The 15,160-nt window shown below is 52.7% G+C and overlaps 1 protein-coding gene across 4 annotated transcripts in view; it reads right to left on the minus strand.

Moving 5' to 3' along the window:
* Positions 1-15,160, minus strand: part of EVC (EvC ciliary complex subunit 1) — a 73,830-nt gene that overhangs the window by 42,160 nt on the left and 16,510 nt on the right. For all 4 annotated transcript variants that reach the window (XR_012912442.1, XM_020283638.2, XM_075992949.1 and 1 more), the window contains exons 6-11: positions 12,932-13,030; positions 8,837-8,974; positions 6,308-6,466; positions 2,822-3,038; positions 2,030-2,178; positions 31-129 (exon numbers count right to left, since the gene is read on the minus strand). Coding sequence is in view for 3 of the 4 variants with exons in the window: in XM_020283638.2 (XP_020139227.2) it covers positions 31-129; positions 2,030-2,178; positions 2,822-3,038; positions 6,308-6,466; positions 8,837-8,974; positions 12,932-13,030 (861 nt within the window). In the remaining variant the exon portion in view is untranslated. The remainder of the gene's footprint in view (positions 1-30; positions 130-2,029; positions 2,179-2,821; positions 3,039-6,307; positions 6,467-8,836; positions 8,975-12,931; positions 13,031-15,160) is intronic.

Below are 15,160 nucleotides of genomic sequence, written 5' to 3' on the forward strand. Positions count from 1 at the left end.
CTCTCTGCCCCTCCTGGTGAGTCTGCTTACCTGACAGAGGGCAGCCAGGGCTTCAGTGGTTCTGATGTCCTCCTCCAACTCCAGGTCCCACAGAGTCAGCCTCTGCCTCTCCAGGACCTCGTGGAAAGCCTGTGAGTAAAACAGGAGCTGAGTCTAGTAGAAAAATGCAGAGCTTTTTTTTCCAGAAAATTCCCCCGAACCGACCCCTGCCTCTCAGAACAGAAAGGAGGATGTTTGCCCCTGTGTTGCACATGAGGAAACTGAGCCACAGGGCTGTCACAGTGAGGCCAGGGCCTGCAAACCTGACTTCCAGAAAAACCACAGACTGTGCTTTTGTTCAGCCCAGTGTGAATAGGGCCACTGGGTCACCCTGTCACCCCTCTGTCCTGGCCACCAGCTGCCCAGCCATCCTTTCCTGACTTAAGCTGAGGAGCCCCGCAGGGTGGCACCAGAGGCCCCCACAGCCGGAGTGGCAGACCCCTCCCAGGAAGGAGCCCGGGGAAAGCCCCGTGGGGAAATGTCTCAGCCAGGTCATGAAGGACAAGAAAGGTTCCTGGAGGGAGGTGGAGCCAGCTCAAGGTACAGCAGCTGCAAAGACGGGGAAGGACCCGCCTGGGGGAGGTGAGATGAGAGGGCGGGCAGGGAGCGGAGAAGGCAGGGCCCGCCTGCGCCCGAGGCTCGGGTCCTCCGAGTCTGCCCACGCACGCACGCAGCCAGGGCTGCGTCCTTTGCGCCTCACTCCTTCCTGTGCGCATGCGCTCCGCCGGCGGCCAACGGCACGCGTCCCCAGCACCGGCATGTGTCTGGCCGATGCTGAGGCCCTGGGACACAGAGGTCACTCGGGACTCACACTAAGCAACCTGACGGCAGGGACAGGGCCAGAATCTCAGAGGAACAGCAAGCTGAGTGACTGCATCTTCCTTGTCGCGAAGCGACGGCCCCACCCTCTGTGGCAAGCACAGCAGCCCCAGGCGGCCCTGGAAGGTGCTCCCTGGTGAGGGGCAGCTGGACCAGGGATCTAGAGGCTTCTCCTCTGCTGGCTTCTTAATGGAGTGCTGCTGCCACCACCAGGAGGGCTCCGGGCCTACACTCTGGGCTGAGGCTGGACCCAGACACAGTCCTACTGTCCCCCGGCAGAGCTGAGATGCAGCAGGTGCTAATGTAGGACAGAGAAATAGTCACCCAGAGAATAGTCACGGTGTGGCTACACAGTCTCACTGAATCCGATGACATAGTCGCTGTCAAGGCCATTTCACAGACGAGAAAGCTGAGGGCCAGAAGCTTAAGCCACGTGCCCAAGGTCACTCAGCTGTTCAGAAGCAGAGTCAGCACCCAGACCCAGGTGTGCTGGCCCCAGCACCCAGCGCTTAACCCCCAGGCAAGAGGGTTGTGGACAAGCAGTCCCTCCCCAGTCCCCTGCCCACTCCTGGAAAAATAGGAAGAGCAGAAACAGAGTTCTGTTTTCTCCCTTTAAGAACTGGCAAGCCTGGGCCTCTCCAGCCTATGCCGGCATCGCTGAGCTCCCTTCCCTCCAGGTGACATCTGGCTTCCTGTCCTCATGCAGGTCTCCCTGTCCCATCCCCAGGCAAGACCACCGCATCTTCCAGCCCGGCCACCTCTTGGTCCTGTCCACTCAACCGCACACACAGGGCTGAGGCGGCCTGCAGCTGACCCACAAGTGGGCTGTCGCTGGGTGTGTGAGTCTGCCTCACTCTTGGGGACATGCTTGTGCCCTCTGGCCCACACAACAAGCCCTTTGCACCTGGCATGGGTTGCCTCCATGGAGCCCCTGTGCTCTGCCAAGCTCTCCCCCCTTCCCAGTAGCCCTGGGAGCTCTGTGGCTCTCATCACTAGTTTGCAGACCAGGGAGGTGGGGGCTCGGGGCTGGGCGATCGGGCTGCAGTCACTGGGAGGCACTGGGAGGCAGGGGGCTGGCCTCGTGTCTGACGGATGCTCTGGTTTCCTGTGCACCGAGACTGAGCCACCACCCGGCTCACCCACATGTGCTGTAGGACTGGGTGTGGATCACCTTGAGGAACTTCTCCGGGTCAGTGGTCAGCTGGGCCTCAGCCAGGAAGCTTCTCTGTTCCTCTTTTTGGGCCAGCGTGAGCTTTGCCGTCCCCTCTGCCTGGTGAGCCAGAGACGCCTGGACCAGGTCTTTGCCTTGCTGGACAAACTCTGGAATTGAAGAAGCCACAGGACAGCAAGTGACTCTCCTAGCAAGACTTTCAGTGGGGCTCTCCTGTGCTCTCCTGCCAAGGGGGCATACCTGGGTTTCCTCCAACAGTGTGACCTTGACTAAGTCCCAGATGCCCTCTGAGTTGAGCCGCCCCAGGGTCGGCCCCAGAGCAGCAGTGTGTGCAGGACATGCACACGGCTCAGCCACACTGGGCTGCTCCTTGCCCACGACCCACCCTCACCCACCCTGCAGCTGGGCAGGGCCATGTGACCCTGGCAGTATGGAGGCTGCTACTGGGTGACACGGGTCCCTTCTGGTCTTTTCTATGATAATTTCTAGTGGGAGACCCTCCACCTCCTCTGCCTGTCTGCATGTCCCAGGTGGCTTTGCTGCAGGACGCAGGGGCTCCACGGGCCTGAATCCCTGGGGACACAGGGCGCATGTGGCTGCTGCCCTCGGCCGCGGGCCTCACCGACTCTGCTGTGCAGAGCAGGGAAGCGAGGCCTAGAGAAGAGAGTGGCCTGCCGCAGGGCGGCGGTGGGAGGGCAGCCGTGCCAGGGGTCATGGGCGTGCTGCTCCAGTCTCCTGACCCTTGCCAGCGCCGCCCCAGCCCAGGCGTCCCGGCCCCCGCTGCCGCCTCACCCCTGCTGAAGTGCTCTGCCTCCTGCCAGAAGGACTTGTGCTGCTGCGCCAGCAGCTCCTCCTTCTGCCGCACGGACAGCTTCCCCTCCGCCGCCAGCTGCTCCAGGCCGCGGGAAATGGCGGCCAGGCGGCACCTGGTCTCCTCTTGGATCTGCAGCCGCAGGGACTCGATCGCTTTTGCCATGTGTGCCCGCCCCATCGTCCTCTCCAGGGTATCCTGCCGGGAGAGACACACGGGGCCGTGGCTGGGGCCAGCTCACGGCCGACTCCTGCACAGGAGGGAGGCGGGAGGAGATGCCAGCGGGGGCCTGAGCACCGGCCTGGGCACAGAGCCCCCAGCGTGGGCCTGGGCACCGCTGTCCTCGCCACAGCCACGCCGGCCCTCCGGCAGCCCGCCCTCCTGCACACTCTGCCCACGCGTGGCAGACGGGCCCTTCAGACTCGCCTGCGCCCTGTCTGCAAGCCCTCAGGCCAAGCCCAGGCCGCTGGGCACAGCGCACCAGGGTCTTGGGGCATTGTCCTACACACCGCCTGCTCCTCGCTCCAGGGATAAATTCCCAGGACAGCGTGGGGTCTTTCTCACGCTGTCCTGCCTGGGCGGTTGGACATGGAATGTGTCACATAGCATCCCTGAATATCAACACTGGAAGCACCCTTAAAAGGCTCCCTGGAGGTCGTCAGATTTAGTCTCTCGAGATCTACTGGGAAAGAGAGATGTGGCACCTGCCGTGGTAAGGATGGGCACGCCAACATTCATGGGGCCTCCCTGTGCCCTGGCCACCTTTCTAAACGTTTTATGTATTTTAACTTATTCACCTTCACATCCACCTTATTCACCTGTGCATCAGAGCAGGTGAGGGGCCTGTGCCCAGGCCACACAGCTCTGGAAGCGGGAGCCAAGCCCGAGCCCGGCATGTCGGCCCACCCTGCCCCGTCCCGTGCCCTCACTCAAGGGCTCCTTCTCCACTGCACCTCCTTAGGCCTTGGCCGCGTGTCCGGTGCCCACAGGCCCTGCTCCTGTCTCTGGGAGCTGCTTGCCAGGGACAGTCTCAGGCTGCACCGAGAGCCCTGAGGACAAGCCTCAGTCCTGAGTCGCCCGAGTGCCCCGCCCTGCCCTGGGCCTCCTGGGTCTGCCTTCCAGCGTGTGAGGCCTGGGCAAGAACAAGCCCCAGGGACAGGTGCGAAGTCTCCTCAGGAGGCCCAGCCTTGCCCTGAGCCCACCCCTCCTCCCAGTCAACAGGCCCGGCCATCTTGGCGCCCGTGGCCCCTAGAGGGCGCGAGAGGATGAGCGGAGGTGCTGGGTGGGGCGGGCGGGCAGGGCGGCTGCCGGGGCAGGGTTGCAGCCACCTCCAGGGAGAGAGGACGTGGGACCCAAGCAGGCCTGCTGGGCTCAGCAGTGGCAGTGCGGTCTAGGGCCTATGTGACGCATTCCATGCCCAACCGCCCAGGCAGGACAGCGTGAGAAAGATCCCACGCTGTCCTGGGAATTTATCAGGACGCAGAGTTTATCAGAACACAGAGTTAATCAGTTCTGAGATACCGTGGCCTGAGATATGGAAGCTACATCTTCCCTCCTCGGCACACAGGACGCGGGCAGAGCCGATCCCTCCCTCCTTGTGCAGACAGACTGCAGGCCTTGCCACCTATCACTGCAGCCCTTTGCTCTCCGTGTTTTGCCTGCTGACACGTGGCCTGCAGAACTCTGCTGACTGACACACCGAGCACTGCCTATGTGCCAGGATCTGTTCTAAGGACTTGCCATGTCATCAACTCTTTAACACTCTCCACTACGCTGTGAGACAGCAGGTGCTATTATGGTTCCCATTTCGCAGATGATGACACTAAGTCACAAAGAGGTTAAGTAACCTGCCCAAGAACACACAGCTAGTAAGTGGCAAGACCACAGCAGGAGCTCAGGTTTCTTGAGTCTCCAATCTTAACCTCTGCAATCCTGCTTCCATTAACAGCATGTGGCACATAGGAGGTGCTCATTAAATGTCAGCTGCAGGGCAGTGGTGCTGCTAAATGGGGTGACCCCTTTCCTTCTTTCTATTTGGAAGTTACTGGCTGATACTCTGGCCAGAGTCAGCTAAGGATGGCTTTTCTTTTCTTTTCTTTTTTTCTGCATCAATATCCTGTTGACAGCAAAAGGAAAAAGAAGAAAAGTCTTCCACCTTCAATGAGCCTTACTGTGAGTCAGCAGCTCTTATCAAATTAAAATCCAATTCAAAGGGGCTTGGGTGGCAAACCAGGAAGCTTGGGGCCCAGGCTCAGTGATGTCATTAGGCAGGATAGGATCTTAGGTGAGACACCTAGCGGGCTTTTATCTGTATGCTATGAAAAAGGAGACCATATGTGTATATTGAGGAAAAGCACACAAGGTTCTCAAAGAACTGTGCGTATGGGGGATCTTGCTAGAATGCAGTTCGTGCCGGGAGGCGGGGTGACACTCGGCGCCTCTAAGCAGCTCCCAGGTCTGCCGATGCAGCGGGCTGCGCGCCCCAGGAGAGGCCTGCAGTGTGCAGGAGCGGTGGGACCTGCCCGCTTGGCTTCCCCACGGGTCTCAGGAGCTGGGTCTCTGCGCTGAGGGCAGGGTGGCCACAGGAGGGCTCTGAGCTGGGCTGTCCCTCGGGCTGGTGCACAGGACAGGGAAGTGGGTGTGGAGCACCTCCGAGGGCATGTTCCATGGGCCTTGCACACACTGGCCTTGCACACGCAGGAGATAAGCCCAAGGTCTGAACAGAGACACCCATGGTGATGAGGGTGTCAGCAGCAACTCAGCATTTACGGGGCCTTAGGACCACTATTTTATAACTAGAAAAATAGAAGCTCAGAGAGATTGAGTAATGTGTTCAAGATCACACAGCTTTAAGCAGCAGAGCCCGGATTCAAAGCCAGACTCCCAGATTCCTCCTGGCCAGTGGCTTGTAGCCCTGGCCTCCCATCAGAACCGTCAGGGGAGTTTTAAAACCCGCGACGCCAGGGCCTCAGCTCCAGACCACTCTGAGTGGACTCTCAGGGGTGAGACCCAGGCACTGACATGTTTTAAAACTCCCCAGGTGGCACACAGGACAGTCAGGAGAGCAAACTGATGCTCCACCTACACTGTCACCTGGGCACTCGCCATCATCATCTGGGAGCTCCAAACCCCAGGGCCTGGGCTGCACTCCAGCCTGATTAAGCCGGAATCTCCAGGGTAGGGACTCATCTGGGGCCCAAGGATCATACTTTTTAAAGCTCCTCAGATAATTTCAGTGTGAAATTTCAGGCTTGAGAACAAGTGTGCTGGGCTGCAGGAACGCTGAGCTGGCCAGAGCCCCTACCTGCTGGGAGAGGGATGGGTGGAGCCACTGCTATTTGTCCGGGGCTCTACATGCCAGCCACAGCAGGAAGGTGCTCTACTTAATGGTCTCCACAGTGCTTCAGGGCTGTGAGCCCAGTCTCTGGTGTGAGCCTTCACGTTCCCTCCCCAGCCCCCGGCATTACCAGCGCCTGCAGATCCTGGGAGTCGCGCAGCAGCCCTTCGGCTGCGATCATTCTTTCCACCAGCGTCATGGAGAGCTGTCGGGCTTTGGAGCTGGAACACTTCAACTGGTCCACAAGAAAGTGCTGGGTGTTTTCCATCTGTTTCCAGAAAGCTTCCATCTGTGAAAGGAGCAGGAGAAGCAAGAAGTGGAGGAGAAAACTTGTTTAAGAAAGCAAAGTGGTTCGTGCTTGGGAATTATAACTCACTCCTTATCGCAGACAGAGACTCTAAACAGCTCTGCAATTCCAGAGAGCTTATCTCGGCAGCAATCACATCCTATAGAGAGGGCCCTCCTGGTTCCATGGTAGATGCCAGTCAGTTTTGAGATGGCTTTTCGGCAAACACTGACGTGCTGCTGATAAGGAAGGAAAGCCCTGAGCTCGCCCAGCTTACAGACCCGTACGCAGGTCATGACTGCCACCCAGCAGGCACACGAAATGTGACAATGTGCTCCTGGAAGCTTCGAGATCTTTAAAAGGGATTAAATGTGTCCTAGAAATAAAAGCACCCACTGCCATTTAAATATGAATTATTCCTAGCACTCTGGGAGGCTGAGGCAAGAGGATCACTGGAGGTCAGGAGTTCGAGACCAGCCTGAGCAAGAGCGAGACCCCGTCTCTACTAAAAATAGAAAGAAATTAGCTGGACAACTAAAAATATGTAGAAAAAATTAGCCGAGCATGGTGGCACATGACTGTAGTCCCAGCTACTTGGGAGGCTGAGGCAGGAGGATCGCTTGAGCCCAGGAGTTTGAGGCTGCTGTGGGCTAGGCTGACGCCACGGCACTCTAGCCTGGGCAACAGAGTGAGACTCTGTCTCCAAATAAATAGATAAGAATTATTGTCCTAAAGTGCAAAAGAACAACGTGGCAGAGATGATGCTGACCATGAAAACATTTTGCTTTAAAATCTTTTTCCTTCCTCCCCCTCTTATCAGGAGCCGAGCTAGGAACCACCAACTGGCTGCAGTTTAATTTGCATCATTGCGGCCTGTGACATGCTTTTCTCCTGCTTTCTCAAAGTTCCCTCCAGTCTCTCCTGCTTTCTTGTCCTGATTCTCCCTGACAGCCCCTCCTTAAATACTGGCAGGGTCCAAGAGTGGGCACCAGGCTCCTTTCCTTCCCATTTTACACACTCATTCCCAGGCCAGAGGCCTCTCCATTTTTGGAGGTCGCCAGTACTTTGTAGAATCTTATGAAAACGATAACCCTTCTCCTTGAACGATGCAGACACAGACCAGGTGTGGCACACAGCGCTGGGAAGTCTGTGGACGGGGGAATCAGGCAGAGCCCCTCTCCTGCAGCCGTCCCATCCTGGCCCGCAGGGCTAAGAACATTCCTACCCTCCCGGTTCTGCAACCTGGGCCCCCATGGAGACCTGCGCCGCACGCTTCCCCACTCGAGACATACAAGCTGGACTTACCAACGCGCTTCTCTTTCTGGGATCCTTATCTCAGCAGAGCTGGCCCCCTGCACCCCCTTCCTCCCCACGTGCCACCCTGTAACACACCCCGCATCAGCTCTCGTACTTTTTCTCACCTCTCCATCCCTACCGTGGTTGCCTTAATGACGTTCCTGCCAAACTAACCCAATAGCTCTTCACTACCCTCTGCTCAGCAGCTGAGTGATACTTTTGCAGCAGAAACCGAGCCAGGCCAGCCCCTGCTTTGGACCCTCACTGACTCCCACCTCCCTGGCATAAGATGCAAAGTCTCTGGCCAGATCTCTGCAGCCTTATCTTGTCGCTACCTGCCGCCCAGCCCTCCCTGGCTCCTGCCTTTGCCCAGGCACCAGGCATACCCACGCTTCCCCCAGCTAGCCTCTCGGGGGTCCCTTCATCTTTGGAGACCTTCCCAAGCCTGTGGCGAATCGGACTCCTGCCTCCACTGTGCCTGCCTTGCCTTCCCCTCTGCGTCCTTCCATCACGACGCGTGCTACCCATGGAGCCACCGTCTGCTCCCCTGTGGGTCTCCTGGCATCTCTCGAGCAGAGCCACGTCTAAATGAATTTTGAATTCCCAGTGCTCCACACAATGCCTGGCAAAGATGGAACACCAAGGAAATGTTTAACACATAAATGAGCAGGAGGTGGTGGAACCCAAAAGAAAACAAAAAGAGAGAGATTTGGGGAAAGCCATTCTCTTTCGAGTTTAAAACACGCTTTTGTGAGCGATGCCTGGCACCTGGCATCTACCCCGCCCAGAAGGCAGAGTGACCTCAAGGGCACAGCAGTCTCTGCTGTGAATGATGCGAAGGTCAATCTAAAACTTAAAAGAGGGAATTCATTATATAAAAGGTGATCCTCCCTCTGTAAGGCTTTGCTCCGCAACGACACCTTCCCTACCACTCACACAGGCTCGATCTGGCCTCTGCGGCAGCCGCGACGGGGAATTCAAATGCTACTCATGCTCCTGAGTGCCACCTGTTTAATCTGGCCAACCCAGCTGTCCCGGAACCAGGGTTTCTATACAGGAAGAAAGTCCGTCACGCACATTGTCCACCAGCTGCTCCGAACGCTCTCTCTCCTCCCTCTCCTCATCTGCCAGGGCCAGGTGTTCCGAGTCACCGGCACCCAACACCTCCATGTTTGACAGCTTGGCCTGAAGTCCCCTTTCTAACTCCTCCAAATCCTGGAGAAAAAAAGAAAGCAAATAAACTAGGAAAAAGTGTTATGCATCTTAAATTCTAGAGAAATAAATGCTTTTGTCACCACTTTGTAATGAAATATTTCTTAACAATAATTAAATGCTCTGGGTGTTATCCTACTTAAGGCTTGATAATAAAAATCTATTTTTCTCATTAAATTGTTTTCTTCTGTATCCCCCTGCTTCCCCCCGCCCCCCCAAATAATAGACCATACTTTAGAAACAATGAAACAGTGTCCGTCAATCATTATAAATTCCTGGAAAATGCATGACACCTGGGGGCCAGGAGGGAACATTTCTTCCTTCCTCTTCTGGTTTCCCGGGGAAGGATTACTCACTGCAATCCAGGGAAGGAAGTGATATGTATTTGATTGGTGGGTTCAAGAGCAAGACATGGGCACAGAGGCTTAGCTTGCCCAGTCCCTTCCTCTTTGGATGGACCATTCAAGGAGGCCACTGCTCTGGTGTGATCTCAGCCTAGAATAATCTGGGCAGCAAAGGCCCTACTTCCACGTGGGGAAGCCTGAAGTGGCCCAGCCTTGCTGGTGTCTAGGCAGGAAACCGAGCTAACTCTGGGACTCAGTGTTAGGGACCCATGATTGCTGCGCACCTGAGCCACGTCCTCCAAGCTGGCCTCACATCAGCAATAAAGCTACATTTCGATATCTGTCTCCCCGACTCTCTCTCAATTGATTCTGAACTCAGAGGGGGAAGGAGAATCATAGGTATGGAGTCCTTCGAGCCCCAACACGGAGTGTGAGAGGCAGTTCTATTTCCTCCAAGAGCTGTGTTCACTGCCATGTAACCAATACTAGTGTGCGTTCAGGTTCATTAGGAAAAATAACATTGGTACAAACTGCTATTGAGGATGCAAGCTAAGGTCATATGTGATTTCTAATTCTCACAGCATCTCCGCAAGAGAAAAATTAAGGCACTTTTCCGGATGAGAAAACTGGCATATGGGAAGTTAAGATATTTTGTCCAAAGTCTCCCAGACAGGAAGTGGCAATGCCAGGCTTGTCCCTACTCTTCCAACTTTTGAGCACCTCTTGTCCTCTTCTAGCAGTTTGAAGGTTGTTGCAAACATTAAATGAAATTATGCATTGAAAGCGCTTGTCTAGCACCGGGCATGATGGCTCACGCCTGTAATCCTAGCACTCTGGGAGGCTGAGGCAGGCGGATTGTTTGAGCTCAGGAGTTCGAGACCAGCCTGAGCAAGAGCAAGACCCCGTCTCTACTAAAAATAGAAAGAAATTACTTGGACAGCTAAAAATATATAGGAAAAAAACAGATTAGCCGAGCATCGTGGTGCATGCCTATAGTCCTAGCTGCTTGGGAGGCTGAGGCAGGAGGATCGCTTAAGCCCAGGAATTTGAGGTTGCTGTGAGCTAGGCTGACGCTATGGCACTCTAGCCCGGGCAACAGAGTGAGACTCCATCTCAAAAGTAAAAATAAATAAATAAATAAATAAAGCACTTGGCTAGACTGTCTCAATAAGTGGTAGCCACTGTTATAATTATTAACAACATGCTCGTCCAAAGCCAAATGGCCCTGTAAGTGGTCGAGGTGGGATGTGATAAGGTCTGTGGACACCAAAGCTTACTCTTTCCATTATAACAAATAGTATTGTTTCATCATTACTGTAATAGTACACTTATGAACGTCATTGCCATTATTATTATTTTTACTATTGGATAGTCATTTAAACTCACTGAGCCTCAGTTTCCTCAGGTGTAAAACAGAATGACCACTCCCAGGGCTGTGGTGAAGGTTAAATAAAATAACACATGTCAAGCACTGTGTGCACTGCCTCCTGGGAGGGTCACTGCAGGAGTGGCACTGAGGATAGAAATAGAGGTTATGGGGTACCTCCTCCCCAGCAGAATGAAGTGAGTAACCCTTCCTCACACAGTCCGGAAGAGTATGGGAGAGACATTCCCTGCCAAACACCAGGGTCATGGTGGTGGTAGCAAGGATGAGCATGACAATGATGATGATAATGAAGGCAAGGGCAGCAGTAAGGAGGGTGAGGAAGATGATGGTGGTGATGGTTGTGGTGATGAAGATGATCATGACAAAGATGTAGAAGATGATGGAGGCGGTCAGGGAGCGAGGAAAGCGATGCTATACCAATGATGATGATGAAGGTGATGCTAGTGGTGGGAGGGGGTGAAGAGGGTGATGACAATGATGATGAGGATGATGGTAGTGGTGGTGGAGGAGGAGGAGGATGAAGAGGGTGATGACAATGATGATGAGGATGATGGTGGTGGTGGAGGAGGAGGAGGATGAAGAGGGTGATGACAATGATGATGAGGATGATGGTAGTGGTGGAGGAGGAGGAGGAGGATGAAGAGGGTGATGACAATGATGATGAGGATGATGGTGGTGGTGGTGGAGGAGGAGGATGAAGAAGGTGATGACAATGATGATGAGGATGATGGTAGTGGTGGAGGAGGAGGAGGAGGATGAAGAGGGTGGTGACAATGATGATGAGGATGATCGTAGTGGTGGAGGAGGAGGAGGATGAAGAGGGTGGTGACAATGATGATGAGGATGATGGTAGTGGTAGAGGAGGAGGATGAAGAGGGTGGTGACAATGATGATGAGGATGATGGTGGTGGTGGTGGAGGAGGATGAAGAGGGTGGTGACAATGATGATGAGGATGATGGTAGTGGTGAGGAGGAAGAGGATGAAGAGGGTCGTGACAATGATGATGAGGATGATGGTAGTGGTGGTGGAGGAGGAAGAGGAAGAGGGTGGGGACTGTAGTGATGAGGATGATGACGGCGAAGAGGAGGATGATGGTACTGGGGTGGTGATGAAGATGGTGGCGATGACTGTGTTGGTGCAGTGAGGATGATGACGGTACTACAGCGATGATGACGGTAGCAGTGATGAGAGTGCTGCTGACCACAACAATGATGACAATACAGGGGGCGGGTTGTGCTGAGGGGAAGCAGGAGGATGAGGAGGAGGCAGATGGGCTGGTGATGGTGGGGTCATGAGGGTGACAACACAGCTGTAGACAATGTGGTCGTGATGACAGTGCCAAGAATGCTGATGACCAGGGTGGTGACGACAAACGTGACAGTGGTGAGACTGACGGCGTGCAGTGATGGAGGGAGGCGAGGGCAGCAGTGGTGGTGACGGAGGTGAGACTGATGGCGTGCAGTGATGGAGGGAGAGGAGGGCAGCAGTGGTGGTGACGGAGGTGAGACTGACGGCGTGCAGTGATCGGAGGGAGGTGAGGGCAGCAGTGGTGCTGGTCAGTGGTAAGAAAGAGACAGGATGCTATGGTGCTAATGCCGCCAAGGAGGACCTGGTGGTGGCTGTAGGTACAGGCGTGGCAGTGCCACATACCCGCAGTTCGGCTACTCCTCTGCCAGGTGTATCATACACATTTATTTCTCTCATCCTTTCTGCACCCCCGAGGATCAGAATTACGCCATTGCACATAGAAAGAAATTAGGATTCTGAGAGCGTGTAAGAGAAGCTGGACACCAACCGGGACCAGTTTGATTCCAAGCCCTGACTCTTTGCTGCACACGAAACAATACAAACTTTCTATAAAAGACTGAGAAGAGTAGAATTCAAAGAAAGACAAACAGCTTGAGTGAAAAAGCAAGATATATCTTTTAAAACACCCCAAACTTGTGCAGAAAATAACATTAACTAAGATTGTTTTTGAGTGGTGGCTATGACCAACATTTTTTTCTTTGTTGCTTTAAACATTTTTCCAAAGTTTAATAATACATTGTTATTTTTATATTTGCACAAATACTTTTATATGTCATTATATTGTGTTAAAAATGTACATTATATTAATAATAAACTATTTTTATACATGAAAGCAAAAATACTTCCAGAGCCTAAGTTTTATATATTATAATAAGCTGTTTTTTAAGTTACCTTGAAATACAGATTCAAAACTTACTTACGTTTTCTTGTTTTGAAAGAATCTTCTGGTATAATTCATCATCAGACTTCTTTTTAGGAAGAAGATCAAGGAGGCACATTTTTAAAATCTGAATAAACATCTGTTGCCAAAACAGGAACAGCAACAAGAGAAAGGTTTAAACAACGCTGTCGCTCTTCCGTCTCCTCTGACTCTCTCCCTCTCTCCCCTGCTCCTTCTCTGCTTGCTGTCCTCTCTCCCCCTCGCTCACACCTTTTTGCTGTAGGAAAGGACCTCATACTATAAATCATGATGATGGCCTATAATGGACTACATTTTCATGAGCTTCTCAAGAATGCTTCGTTTTTTTCTTCACTCATTTATTCAACCACCACCAGGTGCCTGCTCCGTGCAAGGCCTCCACTCCCCATTTCCATACGGATCAAGGAAATATAGGAGGCAAAGGGGGCGGCTTCCCTGGAAAGAGTTCGGGGACAACTGTGTGAAACTGGGATATGCAGAGTCATCCACCTCTGCCTCAACAGATGGAGACATCCCTTAAACCAAGGACCCTCCTGTGCGCAGGGACACCAGGAGAGTCCGGACAATGCCGTTCCACAGTTGGCCCACCCATTCGCCCACTGTAGGGTATTTGGATTGTTTCCAGTTTTGATTATTACAAATAGTGTTCTTAAGAACACACATGTGCAGGTTTTTGTGCGAACATAAGTTTCTCTGGGATAGACGCCCAGGAGTGCAATTGCTGGGTCTTCCATTAAGTACATGTTAGGTGCTATGAGAAATTGCCAAAATGTTTTCCAAGCTGGTGTACCATTTTCCATCCCCCAGCAACGTCTGCGGGGTCATTTCTTCACACGTTCACCAGCAGGTGGTGTTGTCACTGTTTTTTATTTTAGTCATTCTGACAGGTATGATAGTGGTTTTGACTTGCATTTCCCTAATGGCTTAGTGATGTTGAACATCTTTTATATTATGTCACCACCATCTGTGTATCCTTTTTGGTAAAATATCTGTTCATGTCTTTTGCCCATTTTCTACCTAGATTGTTTTCTTTTTTCAGATGAGTTCTGAGAGTTCTTTACGTATTCCAGGTGCAAGTACTTTCTTTGGTAGATATGTGGTTTGCAAATATTTTCTCTCACTCTGTAACTTGTCTTTTCATTCTCTTAATAGAGTCCTTTGCAAAGCAAAAGCTTTAAAATTTTGATGAAATCCAATCAATTAATTTTTCCCCTATGCTTTTGATGTCAAGTCTAAAACCTCTTTACCTAGGTCCAGATCCTGAAGATTTTCCCTCACACTTTTTCTAAAAGATTTGTGGTTTTATTGTTTACATTTAAGTACATGATCCATTTTGAGTTTAGGTTGAAGTTCACTTTATTCATTTATTGTTTTGCTTAAATGGCTGCTCCAGTATCATTTATCGAAAACCTTCTCATTCCTCCAGTGAAGTTCTCCTTTGCCAAAGGCCACTTAGACATGATTGCATGGTAAGACACTTCTGCACGCAGCAGTCAGCAAGCTTTTGCAGTGAGGCCACACAGCGAGCGGTTCTGGCATGCAGGCCGGCGTTGCGGCACTCAGTGCTGCTGTAGCTAGAAGGCTGCTACAGGCACTAAGGAAACAGATGGATGTGGCCAGGTTTGGCTCAAGGGCCACAGTTTTGTGTCCTGTTTCAGTGGGTCCAGGTGTGTTAGGCACCCTTCCGTGCTGACAGGCTGGCATGCGCATCGTGCGTGCCATCAGTAGGTCTCCACCGCCAGTGGGGGGCTGGCACAGCCTTCCCGTTTCACAGATGACGAGCCCCTTGGCTGAGAAAGCTGTGCAACTTGCCTCCTGTCACACAGCCACGTGGACAGACCACAGCTTCGAACCCAGGCCTCTCTGCACCACCCTTCATTATACCCGCCGGTGCTAACGGCCTCTGAAGAAGAGTGTGGTGTCCCACTCTTCTACCCGCTGAAGCCTGAGGTGGTCCAGATAACATTCTTTTCTCAAGATGCTCATCTCAAATCCACCTTCTTTGTGACCCAAACTGGATCAGTAACGTTTACAGTCCCCATCCAAACCCTTTCAGTGATTTTGAAATAATTGTGGAATAATTATAGAATAATTTTGAAATAATTATAGACTCAAATGAAGTTGCAAAAATACACATTGTATTATGTCTAAAAATGTGCATCCCTTATTTAAAAATACTTTATTGTTAAAAAGGCTAATGATCATCCGAGCCTTCAGCAAGTCGTAACCT

Source organism: Microcebus murinus, chromosome 16, assembly GCF_040939455.1.
Source record: "Microcebus murinus isolate Inina chromosome 16, M.murinus_Inina_mat1.0, whole genome shotgun sequence".
Lineage (NCBI taxonomy): Eukaryota > Metazoa > Chordata > Mammalia > Primates > Cheirogaleidae > Microcebus > Microcebus murinus.